Source organism: Procambarus clarkii, chromosome 1 (genome assembly GCF_040958095.1).
Source record: "Procambarus clarkii isolate CNS0578487 chromosome 1, FALCON_Pclarkii_2.0, whole genome shotgun sequence".
Classification (NCBI taxonomy): domain Eukaryota; kingdom Metazoa; phylum Arthropoda; class Malacostraca; order Decapoda; family Cambaridae; genus Procambarus; species Procambarus clarkii.
This window is the reverse complement of record NC_091150.1, coordinates 20121408-20147985: the sequence shown is the minus strand read 5'-3', so window position 1 is coordinate 20147985 and position 26578 is coordinate 20121408. Positions and strand designations below refer to the sequence as shown.

Here is a 26578-nt window from a genome sequence, read left to right as displayed (position 1 = left end):
GGGAGGGCAGGAGGTGTGGTCAGGAGGGCGGGCAGGAGGTGTGGTCAGGAGGGCGGGCAGGAGGTGTGGTCAGGAGGGCGGGCAGGAGGTGTGGTCAGGAGGGCGGGCAGGAGGTGTGGTCAGGAGGGCGGGCAGGAGGTGTGGTCAGGAGGGCGGGCAGGAGGTGTGGTCAGGAGGGCGGGCAGGAGGTGTGGTCAGGAGGGCGGGCAGGAGGTGTGGTCAGGAGGGCGGGCAGGAGGTGTGGTCAGGAGGGCGGGCAGGAGGTGTGGTCAGGAGGGCGGGCAGGAGGTGTGGTCAGGAGGGCGGGCAGGAGGTGTGGTCAGGAGGGCGGGCAGGAGGTGTGGTCAGGAGGGCGGGCAGGAGGTGTGGTCAGGGGGGATATATAACACAGGACACGCCCCGGACTAATACAGTGAGGGTTGACACCTCCGCCAACACGGACTCTCTCGCCCGCGAATCTTACTCATATATTTACTTATATTTTGCCTTATATTCCCCCTTATAGTGTGTTATATTCTAGTGGCAGCTGTTGTCCCCTGTGTGTGGTGACCATGGAGAGCGGAGCACCCGTAGTGATCCTTGTGGCAGCCTTGTTCCTCACGGCCTCCGCTCCTGCTATACCAGGTACTGTCTCTTATACCTTATACCGGGTACTGCCTCTTATACCTTATACCAGGTACTGCCTCTTATACCTTATACCAGGTACTGTCTCTTATACCTTATACCAGGTACTATCTCTTATACCTTATACCGCGTACTGTCTCTTATACCTTATACCAGGTACTGGCTCTTATACCTTATACCGGGTACTGCCTCTTATACCTTATACCAGGTACTGCCTCTTATACCTTATACCGGGTACTGCCTCTTATACCTTATACCAGGTACTGTCTCTTATACCTTATACCAGGTACTGTCTCTTATACCTTATACTAGGTACTGCCCCTTATACCTTATACCAGGTACTGGCTCTTATACCTTATACCAGGTACTGTCTCTTATACCTTATACCAGGTACTACCTCTTATACCTTATACCAGGTACTGGCTCTTATACCTTATACCGGGTACTGCCCCTTATACCTTATACCAGGTACTGGCTCTTATACCTTATACCAGGTACTACCTCTTATACCTTATACCAGGTACTACCTCTTATACCTTATACCAGGTACTGGCTCTTATACCTTATACCGGGTACTGCCCCTTATACCTTATACCAGGTACTACCTCTTATACCTTATACCAGGTACTACCTCTTATACCTTATACCAGGTACTGGCTCTTATACCTTATACCGGGTACTGCTCCTTATACCTTATACCAGGTACTGGCTCTTATACCTTATACCAGGTACTGTCTCTTATACCAGGTACTGGCTTTTATACCTTATACCAGGTACTGCCTCTTATACCTTATACCAGGTACTGGCTCTTATACCTTATACCAGGTACTGCCTCTTATACCTTATACCAGGTACTGCCTCTTATACCTTATACCAGGTACTGCCTCCTGTACCATATACCAGGTACTGCCTCCTGTACCTTATACCAGGTACTACCTCCTGTACCATATACCAGGTAGTACCACCTGTACCATATACCAGGTACTACCTCCTGTACCATATACCAGGTAGTACCACCTGTACCATATACCAGGTACTGCCTCCTGTACCATATACCAGGTACTACCTCCTGTACCATATACCAGGTACTGCCTCCTGTACCATATACCAGGTACTACCTCCTGTACCATATACCAGGTACTGCCTCCTGTACCATATACCAGGTACTGCCTCCTGTACCATATACCAGGTACTGCCTCCTGTACCATATACCAGGTACTGCCTCCTGTACCATATACCAGGTACTGCCTCCTGTACCATATACCAGGTACTGCCTCCTGTACCATATACCAGGTACTACCACCTGTACCATATACCAGGTACTACCTCCTGTACCATATACCAGGTAGTACCACCTGTACCATATACCAGGTACTGCCTCCTGTACCATATACCAGGTAGTACCACCTGTACCATATACCAGGTACTGCCTCCTGTACCATATACCAGGTACTACCTCCTGTACCATATACCAGGTACTACCTCCTGTACCATATACCAGGTACTACCTCCTGTACCATATACCAGGTAGTACCACCTGTACCATATACCAGGTAGTAGGTAACCTGCCATCACAGGTGCCTGTACCAGCAGTAATAATGTTCAGTATTGTCAGTAATGTTGACACGTTAATGTGTGTATAAGAGAACACTGAGTAAGGCCAGGAGGAGGAGGATGGCGGGTGTAGCAGTGTTGTGTGTGGCGACAGGTGGTGGCGGCGGGGACCCGGCGTGTGGGGCCCTGGGCCCTGGCACCTGCATGGTCAGGGCCACCAAGTGCGCCCTCGTCACCAAGTTGGCCCAGGGCAAGAACGGCCCCGTCAAGGACGTCTTCGACTGTGCCGCCGCCCAGGGCATCCCCAAGACCCAGGTCGTCAGTGTCATTGGTGAGTCCTGCCTCAAGTTACACTTCTTGGTGGTAATGGTTCAGTCTAAGTTAATATATGTCGTCAGTCAGGTGGTGGAGGCTTCTGGTGGTTCACCAGGGCTTCTTGGTGGTAATGGTTCAGTCTAAGTTAATATATGTCGTCAGTCAGGTGGTGGAGGCTTCTGGTGGTTCACCAGGGCTTCTTGGTGGTAATGGTTCAGTCTAAGTTAATATATGTCGTCAGTCAGGTGGTGGAGGCTTCTGGTGGTTCACCAGGGCTTCTTGGTGGTAATGGTTCAGTCTAAGTTAATATATGTCGTCAGTCAGGTGGTGGAGGCTTCTGGTGGTTCACCAGGGCTTCTTGGTGGTAATGGTTCAGTCTAAGTTAATATATGTCGTCAGTCAGGTGGTGGAGGGTTCTGGTGGTTCACCAGGGCTTCTTGGTGGTAATTGTTCAGTCTAAGTTAATATATGTCGTCAGTCAGGTGGTGGAGGCTTCTGGTGGTTCACCAGGGCTTCTTGGTGGTAATGGTTCAGTCTAAGTTAATATATGTCGTCAGTCAGGTGGTGGAGGCTTCTGGTGGTTCACCAGGGCTTCTTGGTGGTAATGGTTCAGTCTAAGTTAATATATGTCGTCAGTCAGGTGGTGGAGGCTTCTGGTGGTTCACCAGGGCTTCTTGGTGGTAATGGTTCAGTCTAAGTTAATATATGTCGTCAGTCAGGTGGTGGAGGCTTCTGGTGGTTCACCATGGCTTCTTGGTGGTAATAGTTCAGTCTAAGTTAATATATGTCGTCAGTCAGGTGGTGGAGGGTTCTGGTGGTTCACCAGGGCTTCTTGGTGGTAATGGTTCAGTCTAAGTTAATATATGTCGTCAGTCAGGTGGTGGAGGCTTCTGGTGGTTCACAATATATGTCGTCAGTCAGGTGGTGGAGGCTTCTGGTGGCTCACAATATATGTCGTCAGTCAGGTGGTGGAGGCTTCTGGTGGCTCACAATATATGTCGTCAGTCAGGTGGTGGAGGCTTCTGGTGGTTCACAATATATGTCGTCAGTCAGGTGGTCGAGGCTTCTGGTGGCTCACAATATATGTCGTCAGTCAGGTGGTGGAGGCTTCTGGTGGTTCACCAGGGCTTCTTGGTGGTAATGGTTCAGTCTAAGTTGATATATGTCGTCAGTCAGGTGGTGGAGGCTTCTGGTGGTTCACCAGGGCTTCTTGGTGGTAATGGTTCAGTCTAAGTTAATATATGTCGTCAGTCAGGTGGTGGAGGCTTCTGGTGGTTCACCAGGGCTTCTTGGTGGTAATGGTTCAGTCTAAGTTAATATATGTCGTCAGTCAGGTGGTGGAGGGTTCTGGTGGTTCACCAGGGCTTCTTGGTGGTAATGGTTCAGTCTAAGTTAATATATGTCGTCAGTCAGGTGGTGGAGGCTTCTGGTGGTTCACCATGGCTTCTTGGTGGTAATAGTTCAGTCTAAGTTAATATATGTCGTCAGTCAGGTGGTGGAGGGTTCTGGTGGTTCACCAGGGCTTCTTGGTGGTAATGGTTCAGTCTAAGTTAATATATGTCGTCAGTCAGGTGGTGGAGGCTTCTGGTGGTTCACAATATATGTCGTCAGTCAGGTGGTGGAGGCTTCTGGTGGCTCACAATATATGTCGTCAGTCAGGTGGTGGAGGCTTCTGGTGGCTCACAATATATGTCGTCAGTCAGGTGGTGGAGGCTTCTGGTGGTTCACAATATATGTCGTCAGTCAGGTGGTCGAGGCTTCTGGTGGCTCACAATATATGTCGTCAGTCAGGTGGTGGAGGCTTCTGGTGGTTCACCAGGGCTTCTTGGTGGTAATGGTTCAGTCTAAGTTGATATATGTCGTCAGTCAGGTGGTGGAGGCTTCTGGTGGTTCACCAGGGCTTCTTGGTGGTAATGGTTCAGTCTAAGTTAATATATGTCGTCAGTCAGGTGGTGGAGGCTTCTGGTGGTTCACCAGGGCTTCTTGGTGGTAATGGTTCAGTCTAAGTTAATATATGTCGTCAGTCAGGTGGTGGAGGGTTCTGGTGGTTCACCAGGGCTTCTTGGTGGTAATGGTTCAGTCTAAGTTAATATATGTCGTCAGTCAGGTGGTGGAGGCTTCTGGTGGTTCACCAGGGCTTCTTGGTGGTAATTGTTCAGTCTAAGTTAATATATGTCGTCAGTCAGGTGGTGGAGGGTTCTGGTGGTTCACCAGGGCTTCTTGGTGGTAATGGTTCAGTCTAAGTTAATATATGTCGTCAGTCAGGTGGTGGAGGCTTCTGGTGGTTCACCAGGGCTTCTTGGTGGTAATTGTTCAGTCTAAGTTAATATATGTCGTCAGTCAGGTGGTGGAGGCTTCTGGTGGTTCACCAGGGCTTCTTGGTGGTAATTGTTCAGTCTAAGTTAATATATGTCGTCAGTCAGGTGGTGGAGGCTTCTGGTGGTTCACCAGGGCTTCTTGGTGGTAATTGTTCAGTCTAAGTTAATATATGTCGTCAGTCAGGTGGTGGAGGGTTCTGGTGGTTCACCAGGGCTTCTTGGTGGTAATGGTTCAGTCTAAGTTAATATATGTCGTCAGTCAGGTGGTGGAGGCTTCTGGTGGTTCACCAGGGCTTCTTGGTGGTAATTGTTCAGTCTAAGTTAATATATGTCGTCAGTCAGGTGGTGGAGGGTTCTGGTGGTTCACCAGGGCTTCTTGGTGGTAATGGTTCAGTCTAAGTTAATATATGTCGTCAGTCAGGTGGTGGAGGCTTCTGGTGGTTCACCAGGGCTTCTTGGTGGTAATTGTTCAGTCTAAGTTAATATATGTCGTCAGTCAGGTGGTGGAGGCTTCTGGTGGTTCACCAGGGCTTCTTGGTGGTAATTGTTCAGTCTAAGTTAATATATGTCGTCAGTCAGGTGGTGGAGGCTTCTGGTGGTTCACCAGGGCTTCTTGGTGGTAATTGTTCAGTCTAAGTTAATATATGTCGTCAGTCAGGTGGTGGAGGGTTCTGGTGGTTCACCAGGGCTTCTTGGTGGTAATTGTTCAGTCTAAGTTAATATATGTCGTCAGTCAGGTGGTGGAGGCTTCTGGTGGTTCACCAGGGCTTCTTGGTCAACTGTCTGGCATATGAGGACTACAGTAGTCGTTTACAGAGTCTGGAAGGTCGCCTGTTTCTGGAGAGGCATTAAGACCAGGGACTACAAGCCCAGCACTTGTCCCTGTACTGAGTGGCGCACTTGTGTCTCTGTGGACTACAAGCCCAACATTAACTACGCCTTAATTGATGGTTGTGCGTGTTGTCTATTTTTTTTTCTATTCATGTCGGCGGCCTGTCGACCCGACCTGTCTGGGTCAGCGGTTTGTCGACCCGACCTGCCTGGGTCGGCGGCCTATCGACCCGACCTGTCTGGGTCGGCGGTTTGTCGACCCGACCTGTCTGGGTCGGCGGTTTGTCGACCCGACCTGTCTGGGTCGGCGGTTTGTCGACCCGACCTGTCTGGGTCGGCGGCCTGTCGACCTGACCTGTCTGGGTCGGCGGCCTGTGATTGGCTGTCACCTCCCGCCACCAACCCCGTAGTTGTGCACCAAGACCACGCCACCTGTGGTCGGCCCCGTTACCTGCAACAATTTAAAACATTATACATTTAAACCACAAAGTTAATCTTGAAGTGATTAATTAACACGTCCTGACAACCCTCCCTAACACTCCCTAGTTTCATTACTTTACATTACCTTACTCTGTTTACTATATGTATCTGCAGAATCAAGCTATTAGCTCTTGGACCCCGCCTTACTAACCAATTGTATTTGTCCTGTATTATGTTCACTACTGTACATATTTCTCTCTATCACACACACACAGCCCCAGGAAGCAGCCCGTAGCAGGTTTCTAACGCCCAGGTACCTATTTCCTGCTAGGTGAACAGAGCACCAGGGTAAAAGACACTCTGCCCAATTTGTTTTTGCCTCTGCCGGGGATCAAACCCGGGCCCTTAGGACTACGACCCCAGAGCGCTGTCCACTCAGCCGTGAGGCCCCATTCTGTATATCTGTACTCACCTAATTGTGTCTGCAGGATCGAGCATTGACTCTTGGATCCCGCCTTTCGAGCATCGGTTGTTTACAGCAACGACTCCTGTCCCATTTCCCTATCATACCTAGTTTTAAAATTATGAATAGTATTTGCTTCCACAACCTGTTCCTGATGTGCATTCCATTTTCCCACTACTCTCACGCTAAAAGAAAACTTCCTAACATCTCTGTGACTCATCTGAGTTTCCAGCTTCCATCCATGTCCCCTCGTTCTGTTATTATTACGTGTGAACATTTCGTCTATGTCCACTCTGTCAATCCCTCTGAGTATCTTATACGTTCCTATCATGTCCCCCTTCTCCCTTCTTCTTTCTAGTGTCGTAAGGCACAGTTCCTTCAGGCGCTCCTCATACCCCATCCCTCGTAACTCTGGGACGAGTCTCGTTGCAAACCTCGGAACCTTTTTCAGTTTCCTTATATGCTTCTTCAGGTGGGGACTCCATGATGGCGCGGCATACTCTAAGACTGGTCCCACATAGGCAGTGTAAAGCACCCTAAATGCCTCCTTACTTAGGTTTCTGAATGATGTTCTAACTTTTGCCAGTGTAGAGTACGCTGCTGTCGTTATCCTATTTATATGTGCTTCAGGAGTTAGATTAGGTGTTACGTCCACTCCCAGGTCTCTTTCTCACGACGTCACAGGTAGGGAGTTCCCCTTCATTGTGTACTGTCCCTTTGGTCTCCTAGTCCCATTTCCATAACTTTACATTTGCTCGTGTTGAACTCCAGTAGCTATTTCTCTGACCATCTCTGCAACCTATTGAGGTCCTCTTGGAGGATCCTGCAATCCTCATCTGTCACAACTCTTCTCATCAACTTTGCGTCATCCGCGAACATCGACATGTAGGACTCTACTCCTGTAAACATGTTGTTAACATATACTAGAAATAGAATTGGTCCCAGCATCATCCTTTTGGTACTCCACTTGTTGCTGTTCGCCAGTCCGACTTCTCGCCCATTACCGTAACTCTTTGGCTCCTTCCTATTAGGTACTCACCTAATTGTGCTTGTGGAGGTTGAGCTTTGGCTCTTTGGTCCTGCCTCTCAACTGTCAATCAACTGGTGTACAGATTCACGCATACAGGTAGTTCCTTATCCATGCTAGGACCTTTCCTCCCACCCTCGCCTGCCTCTCGAGTTTGAACAGCAGTCTCATGTGCGGTACTGTATCAAAGGCTTTTTGGCAGTCCAGAAAAATGCAGTCTGACCAACTATCTCTGGCCTGACTTATCCTCATTATTTTATCATAGAATTGCAAAAGGTTTGTTAGGCACGATTTTCCTTTCCAGAAACCATGTTGATGTTTGTTCACAAACCTAATGTTCTCCAGGTGTGCAACCAGTCGTAGCCTAATTATTCTTTCCAGTATTTTACAGGGGATGCTTGTCAGTGATACAGGTCTATAGTTAAGTGCCTCCTCCTTATTGCCTTTCTTGAAGATCAGTATGACATTTGCCTTCTTCCAGCAACTGGCCAATTCTCTGAACATAAGTGACTCATTAAAGATCATTGCCAGAGGCACGCTGAGGGCTTGCGCTGCTTCTTTTAGTATCCACGGTGATACTTTATCTGGTTCAACTGCTTTAGTTGCATCCAGTGTTGTCAACTGTTTCATTACCTCCCCTGCTGTCACCTCTATATCTGATTGTCTTTCATCTAGGGTAATCTCTTCTAACAATGGGAGCTGCTCAGGCTCGGTAGTGAACACTCCATGGAAACTGGCATTCAGTGCCTCACAGATTTCCTTGTCACTTTCAGTATATGCCCCCTCTGTCTTCCTTAGTCTTGTCACTTGGTCGTTCACCGACATTTTTCTTCTTATATGGCTGTGCTGTTTCGCTTTGATCGCAATATCGTTCTCATAGTCCCTTTCCGATGTTCGTCTCATGTTAATGTAATCGTTCCTAGCTCTGTTTTATCTGATCCAGTTGTCCTCTGTCCTTTGTCTTCTGTACTTCCTCCACTCCCGCCTGCTGGCCATCTCTGTATATCTCCTTGTGTGTTCTAGACACACCCTCTCCCTCTCGTGCGAATACATTTCTATACGTGTGTTGGAAATTCCTTCATATGTTTCAGGTGTTGCTTTCCAGTCGGGACAGCCTGAAACAATTGTGGACAGAGTGATCACCAATGATACGGCGGCTGCTCTCCAACTGCGTCGGTGTGTGTTGACTGCTGGCGGCCTGGTGAGTGTGTGTCAAGTTATGTCAGGTCTGGGGAAGTTTGGTGGTCACTATGGCCCCGGTGAGTGTATGTGACAAAGATATATTGTTGCCTGAAGGTTAGGTTAGGTTAGGCACTGGAGGCTGATATGCCATCATACACTCTCCGAGCAACAATATACTTCAGATAAGTTGCTCCTCAACAATGTCGCTCGGACCGTCGACTTCCTATGGTGTCACCTGCCACTTTAATTTCGTCATAAAATTATATTATTTCAGAATAAAAATATGTTTTTTCATGTTCAACATTTAGCATCAACATTATAGTGGGTAAATATGTCGTATTTCTTCACTACTTACGTAATTCTAGGAGGCTTTGGGTAATTAGATAGCCCGCTCCTGTGTGCATGTGTCCTCCATCTTGTCGCCTGAAAACACACCTGCTTCCTACCTTGAGGTTACCTTGAGGTGCTTTCGGGGCTTAGCGTCCCCGCGGCCCGGTCGTCGACCAGGCCTCCTGGTTGCCGGACTGATCAACCAGGCTATTGGACGCGGCTGCTCGCAGCCTGACGTATGAGTCACAGCCTGGTTGATCAGGTATCCTTTGGAGGTGCTTATCCAGTTCTCTCTTGAACACTGTGAGGGGTCGGCCAGTTATGCCCCTTATGTGTAGTGGAAGCGTGTTGAACAGTCTCGGGCCTCTGATGTTGATAGTTCTCTCTTGAACACTGTGAGGGGTCGGCCAGTTATGCCCCTTATGTGTAGTGGAAGCGTGTTGAACAGTCTCGGGCCTCTGATGTTGATAGTTCTCTCTTGAACACTGTGAGGGGTCGGCCAGTTATGCCCCCTTATGTGTAGTGGAAGCGTGTTGAACAGTCTCGGGCCTCTGATGTTGATAGTTCTCTCTTGAACACTGTAAGGGGTCGGCCAGTTATGCCCCCTTATGTGTAGTGGAAGCGTGTTGAACAGTCTCGGGCCTTTGATGTTGATAGAGTTCTCTCTCAGAGTACCTGTTGCACCTCTGTTTTTCAACGGGGGTATTCTGCACATCCTGCCATGTCTTCTGGTCTCATGTGATGTTATTTCTGTGTGCAGGTTTGGGACCAGCCCCTCTAATATTTTCCACGTGTAAATTATTATGTATCTCTCCCGCCTGCGCTCAAGGGAGTACAGTTTTAGGCTCTTTAGTCGGTCCCAATAGTTTAGATGTTTTACTGAGTGGATTCTAGCAGTAAAGGATCTCTGCACGCTCTCCAGGTCAGCAATTTCTCCAGCTTTGAAAGGTGCTGTCATTGTGCAGCAGTACTCTACTCTAGAGAGCACAAGCGTTTTGAAAAGTATCATCATTGGTATAGCATCTCTAGTGTGAAAAGTTCTTGTTATCCAACCTGTCATTTTTCTTGCAGTTGTGACGGCTACTTTATTGTGTTCTTTAAAGGTAAGGTCTTCCGACATGAGTACACCCAGATCCTTTACATTGCCTTTTCGTTCTATGTTATGATTTGACTGAGTTTTGTACGTGGTTTCCGTTTTTATATTTTCATTTTTTTCCATAGCGCATGAGCTGGAACTTATCTTCGTTAAACACCATATTATTTTCTGTAGCCCATAGAAAGACCTGATCTACATCTGACTGGAGGTTTGCCGTGTCCTCTATGTTGCCAACTCTCATGAAGATCCTAGTGTCATCTGCAAAGGATGATACAGTGCTGGTACAGTTCCTGGTGCAGTTATGGAACAGTTATGTTGGAGTTCGTAGATTAATCTTAATTAATGTAAAAATTATATTACCCTTCAACTGCATATTTTGTCTGAGGCATAAATATTACATAAGAGTTGACCGGACATCAGGTGAGGATGAACGGGACGGTGGACCGAGCAGCGATGGTGGGGAGGATAGCGGCGTCCACCAGCACCCACCCGGCCGTGGTCGACACTATCGCCGCCGCTGTCACCGCCTGCCCCGAGCCCCCCCTCATGCAGGTGGGTCTCCTGTTTCCCCCCCTCACTCTACCTATTATACCTCCGCACCTAATGCCTCTCGTCACCTAGCAGAAATAAACAGCTGTGAGTTATAACTCTATTATATAATCCATATATAGTTCAGCTCTCGAACAATAAATATATAAATATGTAAATTATGAAAATACAGTTGGAAAATTTTTAGTAAGAAACAGCATTTGTAGTGATATCTGCGTCATTTACAAAAAACCTTGCAAAGACTGTAATATATATAGGTCAAACATCCATAGATGTGAAATTTTGAATTTCTCACCATAAATATTCTGTATAAAATGGTCAACCATTTTATGCTTTATTTATTCTTTTGTCAGAATATTCTTACCAAAATGATTGGGAGAGGTCTTCTTCAATAAGTAAATGTTAAATAATTTCATCAGAAACATTATTGTATCTGCTTTAGTACGAATCACAGAGCCATAAAATATTAACAATTAGTAATGGTTTGTACAATCAATGCAATCCAGCTTCAGATAGACAATGTAAACATTAGCAATAAAAATGATGGCAAGTTTCTTGGCCTATTCCTAGACAAGAGACTCACTTCAGTACCCACATTCAACACATAACTAAGAAAGTCTCTAAAACAGTTGGTATACTCTCCAAAATCAGATATTATGTACCTAACTCTGCTCTCATCTCTCTATATTATGCACTAATCTATCCCTATCTTAATTATGGTATCTGTGCATGGGGGTCTACCACTGCAAACCACCTCAAGTCCATCATTACCCAGCAAAAATCTGCTATCAGAATAATAACAAATTCTGCTTTCAGACAACACTCAGCCCCCTTGTTTAACTCCCTAAACATGCCAAACATAATCTCACTTCACAAATTCTCTTGTGTCAACTACATTTACAAAACCCTGTTCTTAAATGCCACTCCTGCTCTGAAACTCTCCCTGGACAGATGTAATAGGACCCATTATCACCACACCAGAAATAAATATCTCTTTGATATCCTCAGAGTCAAACTTAATCTGTGTAAACACACTATGCAAATAAAGGGACCCAGTCTATGGAACTCACTCCCTACTGAATTGAAAAGCTGTAAAACTTTTGCATCATTCAAAAACAATACTAAAAAGTACCTCATTTCATCTTCATAGTTTTTTACCTTTTGCTTTAAAACTGCACTGTATCTATTGCTACCCAATCTCCCAATCTTTATGTACCCAATCTGAACATCTTTATCATTGCGATCATTGCTGTCTTCTTATATGTACTGTCAATCTGCTGTATGGTGTCTATTAATCTTGTTTAAATTACTAATCAAGCTGTCAATGTAATCAATCAGAGCTTTAATATACCAATGTGCTTTAATATACTTACCAATCTCTCTCATCTCATTTTTCTTTCTTGCAATGTATTTATCATTTTATTAATTCTGATAGAATTTACCTACTTAAAATTATCTGTTAGATTAAGGACCTGCCCGAAACGCTGCGCGTACTAGTACTCACCTAATTGTACTCACCTAATTGTGCTTGCGGGGGTTGAGCTTTGGCTCTTTGGTCCCGCCTCTCAACTGTCAATCAACTGGTGTACAGATTCCTGAGCCTACTGGGCTCTATCATACCTACATTTGAAACTGTGTATGGAGTCAGCCTCCACCACATCACTTCCTAGTGCATTCCATTTATTAACTACTCTGACACTGAAAAAATTCTTTCTAACGTCTCTGTGGCTCATCTGGGTACTAAGTTTCCACCTGTGTCCCCTTGTTCGTGTCCCACCCGTGCTGAAGAGTTTGTCTTTGTCCACCCTGTCAATTCCCCTGAGAATTTTGTAGGTGGTTATCATGTCTCCCCTTACTCTTCTGTTTTCCAGGGATGTGAGGTTCAGCTCCTTTAGCCTTTCCTCGTAGCTCAATCCTCTCAGTTCCGGGACGAGCCTGGTGGCATACCGCTGAATCTTCTCTAACTTTGTCTTGTGTTTAACTAGGTATGGACTCCAGGCTGGAGCTGCATACTCCAGGATTGGTCTTACATAAGTGGTATACAGGGTTCTGAAAGATTCCTTACACAAGTTTCTGAAGGCAGTTCTTATGTTGGCCAGTCTAGCATATGCCGCTGATGATATTCTTTTGATGTGGGCCTCTGGGGACAGGTTCGGTGTGATATCAACCCCCAGATCCTTCTCTCTATTTGATTCTTGCAGGATTTTCCCTCCCAGATGATACCTTGTGTTCAGCCTCCTGCTCCCTTCGCCTAATTTCATCACCTTACACTTTCCAGAGTTGAACTTCAGCAGCCATTTTCTAGACCATTCCTCCAGTTTATCCAGGTCATCCTGTAGTCTCTGTCTATCTTCATCCGTCTTGATTCTTCTCATAATTTTTGCATCATCAGCAAACATCGAGAGGAATGAGTCTATACCCTCTGGAAGATCGTTCACATATATTAGAAACAGGATGGGTCCAAGTACTGAGCCCTGTGGGACTCCGCTGGTGACATCTCGCCACTCTGATGTCTTCCCCCTCACCGTTACTCGCTGTTTCCTGTTGCTTAAGTACTCCCTTATCCACTGGAGCACCTTCCCTTTTACTCCTGCCTGTTGCTCCAACTTTTTTAACAGCCTTTTATGGGGTACTGTGTCGAAGGCTTTTTGGCAATCCAGGAAAATGCAGTCGGCCCACCCTTCTCTTTCCTGCCTAATTTTCGTTGCCTGGTCATAAAATTCTATTAAACCTGTGAGGCACGATTTACCATCCCTGAACCCATGTTGGTGGTGCGTTACAAAGTTATTTCCCTCCAGATGCTCTACGAGCCTTTTCCTCACGATCTTCTCTAGCACCTTGCATGGTATACAAGTTAAGGAAACTGGCCTGTAATTCAGTGCCTCTTGCCTGTCACCCTTTTTGTATATTGGGACCACGTTAGCTGTCTTCCAACTTTCTGGTAAGTCTCCTGTTTCCAGTGACCTGTTATACACCATAGAGAGTGGCACACTTAGTGCTTCTGCACCTTCCTTTAGTATCCATGGTGAGATTCTATCAGGCCCAACAGCCTTTGTCACATCTAGCTCCAGCAGACACCTTTTGACCTCATCACTGGTGAGGTCAAATTCCTCCAAGGTTTCCAAGGTTGCCGCCTCCTCATTTAGTGCAGGGGCTTCTCCTTGTTCTCCTTGTACTCTTGTAAAGCCTTGTAGTGGCTTTACAAGAGTGCAATTACTGTACTATGCTATGTATTCTCACAAACCCAATGTACCTTCTTGTAAATAAATAAATAAATAAATAAATCAGGATCCATACTTAATTGATCAATATAAACAAACTGAGATAATTATTACACAGTTATCTCATTAATATGTCATTAGTTAGTACTGTTGGTGCCTGGCACTAACAACCATTGGTCAATGGCCCTTGTTGTCTTGTTCGTATCTTCATGAACCAAATACATTGTTTTCCATCTCACTTGTATATCCTTTCTGTCTATATTATACCTGATTTACACAAGGACAGGAGACACGGGAGACATCTCCCGTCACGCAGGGTGCAGTACGTCGCACCTCCTCAGATCTCCAGTATCATCTATTGATACTGGTAATGGCTCAAAAGGGCCACCACTTACGGGCTATTCATGCCCGTGCCACCTTTTGAGTGGCTTAATCTTTATCAATCAATCAATCAATCGAGGACAGGAAGCCGGCGGCTGGTCGAAGGTCCCCCTATTTGAATTGATGATCTTTTCCAGGTATATTTTGAAATTCAGAACAGTTTTGGCAGGTAGGCGGTTCCATGGGTTAATAACCTTGTGGGTGAAAAAGCATCTCCTGTTCTCAGTGTTACATTGTGGCTTGTTGAGCTTGAAATCGTTGCTCCTTACACACAGAAATCACAATAACGTGATGCATCAAATCAACAAATCCACAAGTGCCATGACGAGGATAATTCGAACCTGCATCCGAGAGCATCCCAGACGCTGCCTTAATCAACTGAGTTACGACATGGTGAAAAGAGTTGAGCTCTTTTGACCATGTTGTAGCTCAGTCGATTAAGGCAGCGTCTGGGATGCTCTCGGACGCAGGTTCAAATCCTTGGAACGGCCCTTGTGGATTTGTTCCGTTGCTCCTTGTTTGTGTTACATCTGACCTTGTGAGGAAAATATGGCCACTGCTTTTCGCAGAAAAGCGGTGCTGTTTCTGACGGGGAAAAAAGAGACAATTGCGCATCGCGTTCTGCAGGCGCAGCGCGGACGCTACCGGGTGGTATATAAATAGTCGGGCGAAGAGGGGTTCTGCCTTCACTTTGTTCCCGCTTCGGATCGCTGCACTCGAAACTTCCGCCCGCCTCCCCCTTCATTCAAGTGTCTGTTTTTCCCTGTCATGCTTCGCGCCAGTTGTCCCTCCTGTCTCTACTCCTGCTGCAAAGTGGGGAGCGGGGGTGCAGCGCCGGTCCCCAGGTGTTCCGCTGTCCGCAGCTAATACTTTGCCTTTACAGCCAGTCTAGGTGCTAGTAAGCCCTACCGTTAGTCAGGAAATCCTTATCTCCTTTCCTTGGCGGCACGGCCTCACGCCCTGGTGTTAAATTTATCATCCATTGTCATATCAGATTTTTCCCCAATCTCTAGGTATTTTCTGCACACCTGATTAATTTCCTTTTAATTCAGCTAGGATTTACCATTATATTTTTCAGGCCTCTTGGTCGGGCTTCATTAAGTGTTATGTGGTTTAATCACTTTATATTTACTCTTTGTGTCCTGCCTGTTATACATAGTGTTATATAATTAGGTTACATTTGTATACTTGCCTTACTTCTAGTACCAGATAAGATATTAGGTTTCTGCAGAATTCGTTTACCGTGTTACTAGGCTATAAGCATACTCTTATTTTACTACGGGTGTGCATATTAAGTTGGTTGGTTGTACTCAGTTAGACATGGACATGTTACATTTGTTAAGTCTTACTTATAGCCGCCTCATTTACATGTTCTGCGGAAATTAATTTACTTGTACTTCTACTACGTAATAAATAAGCCCCCATACTGTCGGTGTCTTTTTTCCCTTGCTGAGAAAATCCGGTCAACATCCTCTAACATTTTCAGTATATTAAAATAAATCTCTCCCACAGATGAAGACCTTCCTGACCTGTGTCCGTGCTGCGTGTATCCAGATGATGCCCCCCAACACCGACTCTCTCCCCGCCTACAGCAGTGACGACAACGACGACCATAAGAAGTGTAAGAAGGGTAAGAAGGGCAAGAAGTGCAAGAAGCAGTAGTGGTGGTGAGGACTGTGGCAGCAGCAGCAGGGGCGGCCAGAACTGTGGCCACTCAACCCGGCTCCAACTTTTGTCCCAGGAAAAGTTACAACCTCACATGTGCAGGAACCACCTGTATGCAATTTGGACAAGAGCTTCCTGTGTGCAAGAACCAGCTGTATGCAAGATCAACCAGCTCATCCTTCTTAAAGTATAGTTTTTATAGCAAATATTTGGTTAAGCATATACAAATGTACTGTTGGACCCTCCTATAAAACAAATTCACGTTTTGTATGACAGAACTAACCCAAATGGTATACTTCAAAATTGGAAATGTAACTGAAGAACCTAACCCAACCTAACTTAACATAACCTAACCTAACTTAACCTAACCAAAACTAACCTAACCTAACCTAGCCTAACTTAACCTAACCTAACTTAACCTAACCTAGCCTAGCTTAACCTAACCTAACTTAACCTAAACTAACTTAACCTAAACTAACCTAACCTAACTTAACCTAACCTAACTTAACCTAACCTAACCTAGCTTAACCTAGCCTAACTTAACCTAACCTAACCTAACTTAACTTAACTTAACCTAGCCTAGCCTAACTTAACCTAACCTAGCCTAACTTAACCTAACCTAACTTAACCTAGCCTAACTTAACTTAACCTAACCTAACTTAACCTAACCTAACTTAACCTAAACTTAACCTAACTTAACTTAACCTAGCCTAACTTAACCTAGCCTAACTTAACCTAACCTAACATAATGTAACTTAACCTAACGTAACCTAACTTAACCTAACCTAACCTAACTGAAGAACCCAACCTAACTTAACCTAACCTAACTTAACCTAACCTAACCTAACGTAACTTATCCTAACCTAACCGAAGAACCGAAACTAACTTAAAATAACCTAACCTAACCTAGCCTAACTTAACCTAACCTAACCTAACCTAACCTAACTTAACCTAACCTAACTTAACCTAACCTCAGTAGTGTGTCGTGAACCTCAGTAGTGTTCCATATTGCCCTACAAGAGTTCAAAGTGTTTCTCAGTGTTACATAACATTGTTATGTGTTACAGTGTTTCATAGTGTTACTTAATGTTACATGGAACTTACACCTCCTTGTTGCCATAAATCTGTAATGTTTCGAAATGTATCATATAGTCCTGGGAACTGCTACACGAAGCTCTGAAGCCTCCTCTTGTGCTCTCTTGTATCCTTATGTGCTCTATTGTATCCTTATGTGCTCTATTGTCTCCTCCTGTGCTCTGTTGTCTCCTCTTGTGCTCTGTTGTCTCCTCTTGTGCTCTGTTGTCTCCTCTTGTGCTCTGTTGTCTCCTCTTGTGCTCTGTTGTCTCCTCTTGTGCTCTGTTGTCTCCTCTTGTGCTCTGTTGTCTCCTCTTGTGCTCTGTTGTCTCCTCTTGTGCTCTGTTGTCTCCTCTTGTGCTCTGTTGTCTCCTCCTGTGCTCTGTTGTCTCCTACTGTGCTCTGTTGTCTCCTCCTGTGCTCTGTTGTCTCCTACTATGCTCTGTTGTCTCCTCCTGTGCTCTGTTGTCTCTCCCTGTGCTCTGTTGTCTCCTTTTGTGCTCTGTTGTCTTCTCCTGTGCTCTGTTGTCTCCCCCTGTGCTCTGTTGTCTCCCCCTGTGATCTGTTGTCTCCCCCTGTGCTCTGTTGTCTCCCCCTGTGATCTGTTCACCCCCTGTGCTCTGTTGTCTCCCCCTGTGCTCTGTTGTCTCCCCCTGTGCTCTGTTGTCTCCCCCTGTGCTCTGTTGTCTCCCCCTGTGCTCTGTTGTCACCCCCTGTGCTCTGTTGTCTCCCCCTGTGCTCTGTTGTCTCCCCCTGTGCTCTGTTGTCTCCTGTGCTCTGTTGTCTCCTCCTGTGTTCTGTTGTCTCCTCCTGTGTTCTGTTGTCTCCTCCTGTGCTCTGTTGTCTCCCCCTGTGCTCTGTTGTCTCCCCCTGTGCTTTGTTGTCTCCCCCTGTGCTCTGTTGTCTCCCCCTATGCTCTGTTGTCTCCTCCTGTGCTCTGTTGTCTCCCACTGTGCTCTGTTGTCTCCTCCTGTGCTCTGTTGTCTCCCCCTGTGCTTTGTTGTCTCCTCATGTGCTCTGTTGTCTCCCCCTGTGCCCTGTTGTCTCCCCCTGTGCTCTGTTGTCTCCACCTGTGCTCTGTTGTCTCCCCCTGTGCTCTATTGTCTCCCCCTGTGCTCTGTTGTCTCCTGTGCTCTGTTGTCTCTCCCTGTGCTCTGTTGTCTCCTCCTGTGCTCTATTGTCTCCTACTGTGCTCTGTTGTCTCCTCCTGTGTTCTGTTGTCTCCTGTGCTCTGTTGTCTCCTCCTGTGCTCTGTTGTCTCTCCCTGTGCTCTGTTGTCTCCTCCTGTGCTCTATTGTCTCCTACTGTGCTCTGTTGTCTCCTCCTGTGTTCTGTTGTCTCCTGTGCTCTGTTGTCTCCTCCTGTGCTCTGTTGTCTCCCCCTGTGCTTTGTTGCCTCCTCATGTGCTCTGTTGTCTCCCCCTGTGCTCTGTTGTCTCCCCCTGTGCTCTGTTGTCTCCCCCTGTGCTCTATTGTCTCCTGTGCTCTGTTGTCTCCCCCTGTGCTCTGTTGTCTCCTACTGTGCTCTATTGTCTCCTGTGCTCTGTTGTCTCCTGTGCTCTGTTGTCTCCTGTGCTCTGTTGTCTCCTGTGCTCTGTTGTCTCCTCCTGTGCTCTGTTGTCTCCTGTGCTCTGTTGTCTCCTCCTGTGCTCTGTTGTCTCCTCCTGTGCTCTGTTGTCTCCTACTGTGCTCTGTTGTCTCCTCCTGTGCTCTGTTGTCTCCTCCTGTGCTCTGTTGTCTCCTGTGCTCTGTTGTCTCCTCCTGTGCTCTGTTGTCTTCTCCTGTGCTCTGTTGTCTTCTCCTGTGCTCTGTTGTCTCCTGTGCTCTGTTGTCTCCTCCTGTGCTCTGTTGTCTCCTCCTGTGCTCTGTTGTCTCCTCCTGTGCTCTGTTGTCTCCTGTGCTCTGTTGTCTCCTGTGCTCTGTTGTCTCCTCCTGTGCTCTGTTGTCTCCTCCTGTGTTCTGTTGTCTCCTCCTGTGCTCTGTTGTCTCCTTTTGTGCTCTGTTGTCTCCTTTTGTGCTCTGTTGTCTTCTCCTGTGCTCTGTTGTCTCCCCCTGTGTTCTGTTGTCTCCTGTGCTCTGTTGTCTCCTCCTGTGCTCTGTTGTCTCCTGTGCTCTGTTGTCTCCTCCTGTGCTCTGTTGTCTCCTGTGCTCTGTTGTCTCCTCCTGTGCTCTGTTGTCTCCTCCTGTGCTCGGTTGTCTCCTCCTGTGCTCTGTTGTCTCCTCCTGTGCTCTGTTGTCTCCTCCTGTGCTCTGTTGTCTCCTCCTGTGCTCTGTTGTCTCCTCCTGTGTTCTGTTGTCTCCTCCTGTGCTCTGTTGTCTCCTGTGCTCTGTTGTCTCCTGTGCTCTGTTGTCTCCTCCTGTGTTCTGTTGTCTCCTCCTGTGCTCTGTTGTCTCCTCCTGTGCTCTGTTGTCTCCTCCTGTGCTCTGTTGTCTCCTCCTGTGCTCTGTTGTCTCCTCCTGTGCTCTGTTGTCTCCTCCTGTGCTCTGTTGTCTCCTCCTGTGCTCTGTTGTCTCCTCCTGTGCTCTGTTGTCTCCTCCTGTGCTCTGTTGTCTCCCCCTGTGCTCTGTTGTCTCCCCCTGTGCTCTGTTGTCTCCCCCTGTGCTCTGTTGTCTCCCCCTGTGCTCTGTTGTCTCCCCCTGTGCTCTGTTGTCTCCCCCTGTGCTCTGTTGTCTCCCCCTGTGCTCTGTTGTCTCCCCCTGTGCTCTGTTGTCTCCCCCTGTGCTCTGTTGTCTCCCCCTGTGCTCTGTTGTCTCCCCCTGTGCTCTGTTGTCTCCCCCTGTGCTCTGTTGTCTCCCCCTGTGCTCTATTGTCTCCTCCTGTGCTCTGTTGTCTCCCCCTGTGCTCTGTTGTCTCCCCCTGTGCTCTGTTGTCTCCCCCTGTGCTCTGTTGTCTCCCCCTGTGCTCTGTTGTCTCCCCCTGTGCTCTGTTGTCTCCTGTGCTCTGTTGTCTCTGCCTGTGCTCTGTTGTCTCCTCCTGTGCTCTATTGTCTCCTCCTGTGCTCTGTTGTCTCCTACTGTGCTCTGTTGTCTCCTACTGTGCTCTGTTGTCTCCTACTGTGCTCTGTTGTCTCCTCCTGTGCTCTGTTGTCTCCTCCTGTGCTATGTTGTCTCCTGTGCTCTGTTGTCTCCTCCTGTGCTCTGTTGTCTCCTCCTGTGCTCTGTTGTCTCCTCCTGTGCTCTGTTGTCTCCTCCTGTGCTCTGTTGTCTCCTCCTGTGCTCTGTTGTCTCCTCCTGTGCTCTGTTGTCTCCTCCTGTGCTCTGTTGTCTCCTGTGCTCTGTTGTCTCCTCCTGTGCTCTGTTGTCTCCTCCTGTGCTCTGTTGTCTCCTCCTGTGCTCTGTTGTCTCCTGTGCTCTGTTGTCTCCTCCTGTGCTCTGTTGTCTCCTGTGTTCTGTTGTCTCCTGTGCTCTGTTGTCTCCTCTTGTGCTCTGTTGTCTCCTCCTGTGCTCTGTTGTCTCCTCTTGTGCTCTGTTGTCTCCTCCTGTGCTCTGTTGTCTCCTCCTGTGCTCTGTTGTCTCTTTGTGCTCTGTTGTCTCCTCCTGTGCTCTGTTGTCTCCTCCTGTGCTCTGTTGTCTCCTGTGCTCTGTTGTCTCCTCCTGTGCTCTGTTGTCTCCTCCTGTGCTCTGTTGTCTCCTCCTGTGCTCTGTTGTTGTCTCCTGTGCTCTGTTGTTGTCTCCTGTGCTCTGTTGTTGTCTCCTGTGCTCTATTGTCTCCTGTGCTCTGTTGTCTCCTCCTGTGCTCTGTTGTCTCCTCCTGTGCTCTGTTGTCTCCTCCTGTGCTCTGTTGTCTTCTCCTGTGCTCTGTTGTCTCCTCCTGTGTTCTGTTGTCTCCTCATGTGCTCTGTTGTCTCCCCCTGTGTTCTGTTGTCTCCTCCTGTGCTCTGTTGTCTCCTCCTGTGCTCTGTTGTTTCCTCCTGTGCTCTGTTGTTTCCTCCTGTGCTCTGTTGTCTAATTTTGTGCTCTGTTGTCTCCTCCTGTGCTCTGTTGTCTCCCCCTGTGCTCTGTTGTCTCCCCCTGTGCTCTGTTGTCTCCCCCTGTGCTCTGTTGTCTCCCCCTGTGCTCTGTTGTCTCCTCCTGTGCTCTGTTGTCTCCCCCTGTGCTCTGTTGTCTCCCCCTGTGTTCTGTTGTCTCCCCCCTGTGCTCTGTTGTCTCCCCCTGTGCTCTGTTGTCTCCCCCTGTGCTCTGTTGTCTCCCCCTGTGCTCTGTTGTCTCCCCCTGTGCTCTGTTGTCTCCTCCTGTGCTCTATTGTCTCCTACTGTGCTCTGTTGTCTCCTCCTGTGCTCTGTTTTTCCCCCTGTGCTCTGTTGTCTCCTACTGTGCTCTGTTGTCTCCCCCCTGTGCTCTGTTGTCTCCCCCCTGTGCTCTGTTGTCTCCCCCTGTGCTCTGTTGTCTCCTCCTGTGCTCTGTTGTCTCCCCCTGTGCTCTGTTGTCTCCCCCTGTGCTCTGTTGTCTCCTCCTGTGCTCTGTTGTCTCCTGTGCTCTGTTGTCTCCTGTGCTCTGTTGTCTCCTGTGCTCTGTTGTCTCCTGTGCTCTGTTGTCTCCTGTGCTCTGTTGTCTCCTCCTGTACTCTGTTGTCTCCTCCTGTGCTGACGGAGCTGACGGAGCTCCCTCCAGAAAGCACAGTTGTAACAACCAAAGATGAAGCCACATCAGGTGACAAGGTAGTCACCACTGGGGACTTGGGGGGATTAACCTTGCCGAGGAAATGGGAGGGCAATTGAGAGGATCAGTTGAGTGAACCAAAGATGAAGCCAGGTCTGGACCCAATGCAACCCAACCTTCCATCACTGTCTGACTCTGGAGTCTGATCCCCAGCCCCACAAGTCTGTGCATTTTTCATGTGCATATTTTTGTCAAAAGTTTGGGCTCCTGGAGTCAAGGAATGCTACCTACCAGGGAGGAAAGGGAGGCTGAACACTGGCCATGCAGAAAAGACTGCTTCATCCCTAGCGGTGCTCACCCCCCTTTTTTTACAGGGGATTCTTACTGCATTGCACATTCTGTCACACCAGTGCAATAACCCCTCTCCTCTCCCCAACCTACCCCCATGGGCAAGCCTTCATTGGCGATCCCTCTAACAAGGGGATTCGATGATTTTAATAGGACCCCAACTTTTGTTTCATTTTGCACGTACAATGCCTGGTGAGGAGCAGAAGATGGTGATGAGGAAATTCCCCATCAGCCAAAGGGAGTGATACATGAGCTCCCTCACCACAGGCTGAAACTCTTGAGGAGGCATAACATTGCAAGTTCCAATGCCATATACTCTACAATATTTAATACAACTGATCTCCACACCCAGAAGCACTTAAGGTATCTACAAACTTTAGTATGGAGGTTTAATGTAGATTTTATTCATATTTACATGGGTATTATGCAATGATGATAATTTCAGTCCAAACACTCAAGTTTAGTACAGTATATATCAACAAGCAGAACCAAGTGACTGATTGACAGAAATTTTATTATTGGCATAACAGCGAGACCATTGGCACTCAATACAACACAAAAAACCCAGCGTTGATTGTAATGAAATGCCATTTTCTGGGTGAGCCCTGGAGGCTCCCTGGAGCTATAGAACTGTTATATTATATTGCACTATATATTACGTAATATATTAGTCTGGGGCTTCAGTTAATGGAGTTCTGCCTACCGGGGACCAGAGCCAGAACCTGGACCCCTCAAGAGAGGCACAGAGAGTAATCGACTGGGGTTAGGTACCCAGAAAGGTAGGCATCTCAAAACAAACCCCACATGGTAGGAAATTTAAAAAAAAAAGAACAAAGAAACAGAACTCCCAAAGGAATGCAAAGGAAACACGCAAACAACTAATCAACACTCACAGCCGCCGTGCCTCTTGTCTGCGCAGCCCTCCTCTCCCCTGGAGTTGAGCCCTGGACCTACAAGCCGGTTACTCATACCTCAGTTCGGAGGCTGAGCATAAAAAATGAACCTATAGCTACACCTTAGGAGGGAGAGACACGGAAGCAGTCCACTAGATCCACACGAGGGCCAGGCAGGTTCGAACCCGGAATGGAACCTGAGGGGACTTCTCCCAGGTCACCATGACCCCAAACCTGGTGAGCTGGGAAAGAATCACCCCGCTGGCGAGCAGACAAGCAGACTGGCTGCTTGTCTGCTTGTCCCACACCAACCAGTTGTGGAGGTAGGCCAAAAGGAAGGCAATGAAAACAAGATGCACGGTGTCCCACCATGAAACCGATCCAGTCCCTGAACCCAAGACGAAACGGGACGTGCCAATATGTTTCCCAGAGAGCCAGAGACACCAACAACCCGGCTCCAACAGAAGCCGGATCTGGGACAGAGAGGTCATCTGGAAGGAAGGGCAAGGAATCTAGCACTGACCGTAGACCAGATGGGACCAGTCCAGAAGAACAGAAGATCAGCACAATCCCACGACGGCACGGGAACAAGCGGGAAACCCACCTGAGGGATGAGGTCGTTCCGACCATGCCCAGGGACACCCACTCGAAGATGACCCGACGGGGCACAGGGGAAGAAGCCCACTACGCCAGCCCCGAGCCTCCGAGAGGAGGAGTCACCTAATGTCACCCACAGGCCGGAAGACACGACACAAAAACCCCCACAAATCTTGGGACCAAACGTGGGCTAACTGGGACCAAATGTGGGCAAACTGAGCCAGCCTCACCCCCCATCGCCCCATCAACAGGGTGACCTGCGAAGGGGCCGGCACCCCCCCTCCGGGAAGTCGACAAGTAAGCAGAGCGAGCACTACGCCGACCAAGCAAAGAGGGCCCCAGACAAGGAACTGCTACAAAAGCAGGCAGCAAAGGCCCACCTAGACGAGCATAAGCTGGAGTCCTGGCACGACCACCAAAGCCCCAAGAAGAATAGTCTGCAAGCAAGGAAGACTTACAAGACCAGGAACCCCTTAACGCACCCAAAATGGGGATGAGGACCTGAACGCATAAGAGGCCGAGTCAAGAGGGGCAAATTCCAGGTCGCACAGGAGGAAAACACCAAGGGGGCTCCCGAACCTCCACAGGGAAAACCCGAGAGGGAGAAAAATCCTCTGGAATGCAACCGAAGAACTCAAAGGAACCCGGAAATGAATGGCGGGAAACACACCATAGAAAGAAAAGGCCAGACACATGTCCCTGACCAAACTCCTGGCGAAAATTGCCAGAAAATGGATAGAAAATCGAGGGCTGTATGTGTGGGAGCCAGAGGAGCACACAGGGCACACACACCTGGCCCAAAACCAAGGGCCCAGAACCCAAACACAGAAAACACAAGACCGGGTGAAAAAAAAAAAATGTTCCCAGAGGAACAAACAGGGCAGGAATCACCTATAGAAAGAACAAAACAGAGAAACGGCAAAGGGGGGATAGCAGAGGCGAAAAAATGCCTCCAAACTGCGAGCTCACATGCCCAGCAGTCACATATAAACAAACCGCAAATGCTGCCCTGGTGGCCAGGAGGGGAAGCGCCCACCGAAAAGCAAAATTGCCACCAAAACAAAAGGAGAATCATCCGACAAAAAATGGAAATCACATCAGCAAATGGGGGGAAAACAAAGCAGGAAGGAAGGAAGGACAAAACACCCTCCCCCTGCCCAGATGGCACAATGCCCAAGCAGAGGCAAACAGCCCCAGAACAGTGAGTGGACTCCCCCCACAGCCCCTGGAACCCCCTGACAGAGGCCCTGGGGCAGAGCCGCCCTCCACGCCCACCACCCTAGAAGAAAGGCAGAGTCCAAGGGAAAGGCAACAAAAGGAAGCCTGCTGGTAAGGCCTAGAATCCTCGGGGGAGGAGCAGGCTAAAAGGCCTCCATCCCTGCAATTAATGGGGCAGCCCCCGGAGCCGCCTGAGTCTCATCCCCAACTAAATCCCGCCTTGACTCCGAAACCCTCAGACAGTAGGAAGCTGGCAGCAGAGGGCGAAGGGGGGTAGGGTAGAGGAACCACAATGGCAGGGGAAGGACCAAGGGGTGCACACTGAACCAATACCATAGTGACCAAGGCCCCCAAGTCTGACCCAACCAAAACGTGGCCTGCAGGCAACCAACCTAGCTCATTGCAACAACCAAAACCGACAATGCAACACAGACGCCGTCTGGCGCCTAAGAATTTCCGAAGAACAGCAGGTAAATTGGAGTACGAGCTGGGAACACGTTTCGCAAGACTCCGGGGTGTAGGTGTCACTGACCCAACAGGCAGCATGACAAGGCAAACAAGTTGACCGTCACCTTGAAACAAGGGTAACGAACAACCTTCAGCCTTGCACAAGGGGAGATGGGACTTGGAAGATGCATCCATTGGTCGGGCAATCCCCGACGGGGTTTTCCAGGGGGGCCCTTAAGGGGATCAGCCTACAGGGAGCCCAGGCAACAGTGCTGCAAAGCCAGTTGAGCTCTTGTATGTCAACCAGAGGGAATAAGGCTATAACTGAACCCCTGAGAGGTGTACAAGCACGGGGGCTTAGAGGAGGGCCACCAAAATACCTTACTGGGACTTATAGTCAAACCAGGCAGACCTCCTCCAAGCAATAAAGAAAAAGAAAAGAAAAAACTCCAGAAAAGCACAACCACAACAGGAGGAACAGGAAACACAACTGCCTCGTCGGTAGGCATGTTGTGCAGCACCTTGTGCCCCAAACCAGCAACAACACTTCCTCAGCATGCAGCCCTCAGTACACTATGTTGCTACATGCTACATGCTACATGGCCAACATGCTACAAACAGCAGGAAACACAACAAGGGCACAAAATCCAGCAAGAATCTGTGGCCAGAGTAAACCTCTGTCCCAGAGCACTTCAGCCACGAACTGAGGTGTGAGTAGCCGATGTGTAGGTCTCGGGCTCCCCCATCCCCCTCCCGGGAAGAGGAGGGCTGTGTGGACAAGCAGCATGGTGGGAGTGAGTGACGGATGCTTTGTTTCCTTTGGGGCGTTCTGATTCTCTGTTCGGTCTTTTTTTTTTTTCAATTTCCTACCATGTGGGGTTTGTTTTGAGATGCCTACCTTTCTGGGTGCCTAACCCCAGTCGATGCTAGACAAGGAATACCCCCCAAATACAAGGGGAAGAGGGGGTCTCCTTAAGCCATTATTCCCTGTGCCTCTCTGAGGGTGGTCCAGGTTCCGGCTCTGGTTCTCAGTAGGCAGGACTCCAGTGACTGAAGCCCCAGACTAATATAGCGTATATAAGTCCTATAACTCCAGGGAGCTGAACGGGCTCCCCACAGAAAATGGCAATAGAAAAAATGGGTACAGTAATACCATTTCTGTAGAAAACTGACCTGTTATTAACTATCAGGAGATATCAATATCCAACTGTTACACAGTACAGTACACCTGGTTGATTACCTGGTTGATGGGGTTCTGGGAGTTCTTCTACTCCCCAAGCCCGTCCCGAGGCCAGGCTTGACTTGTGAGAGTTTGGTCCACCAGGCTGTTGCTTGGAGCGGCCCGCAGGCCCACATACCCACCACAGCCCGGTTGGTCCGGCACTCCTTGGAGGAATAAATCCAGTTTCCTCTTGAAAATGTCCACG

The 26578-nt window shown here is 48.2% G+C and overlaps 2 protein-coding genes across 3 annotated transcripts in view; one reads left to right on the top strand and one right to left on the bottom strand.

The window, feature by feature from the left end:
• The first annotated feature begins 380 nt into the window (after positions 1–380).
• Positions 381–17583, top strand: LOC123762076 (uncharacterized). Its single transcript, XM_045748750.2, has 5 exons — positions 381–624; positions 2333–2509; positions 8644–8753; positions 10581–10712; positions 15824–17583. The coding sequence occupies exons 1-5, from the start codon at positions 552–554 to the stop codon at positions 15971–15973; spliced, it is 642 nt and encodes a 213-aa protein (XP_045604706.2). The 5' UTR covers positions 381–551; the 3' UTR covers positions 15974–17583.
• A 4788-nt stretch (positions 17584–22371) lies between these two features.
• The window catches only part of LOC123754058 (peroxisomal trans-2-enoyl-CoA reductase-like), a 54444-nt gene continuing 50237 nt past the window's right edge, over positions 22372–26578 (bottom strand). Inside the window, exon 9 of one of the 2 annotated variants that reach the window (XM_069339843.1) lies at positions 22372–26378. The gene's annotated coding sequence lies outside the window, so the exon portion shown is untranslated. The remainder of the gene's footprint in view (positions 26379–26578) is intronic. The other variant, XM_069339356.1, reaches the window with a different exon arrangement.

Excerpts from the sequence above, each read along its gene's own strand:
- LOC123762076 (XM_045748750.2), top strand. The coding sequence starts at position 552 with ATGGAGAGCGGAGCACCCGTAGTGATCCTTGTGGCAGCCTTGTTCCTC. Across the intron at positions 8,754-10,580 it reads TGTTGACTGCTGGCGGCCTG|GTGAGGATGAACGGGACGGT; the intron begins GTGAGTGTGTGT and ends ACCGGACATCAG. Across the intron at positions 10,713-15,823 it reads CCGAGCCCCCCCTCATGCAG|ATGAAGACCTTCCTGACCTG; the intron begins GTGGGTCTCCTG and ends TCTCTCCCACAG.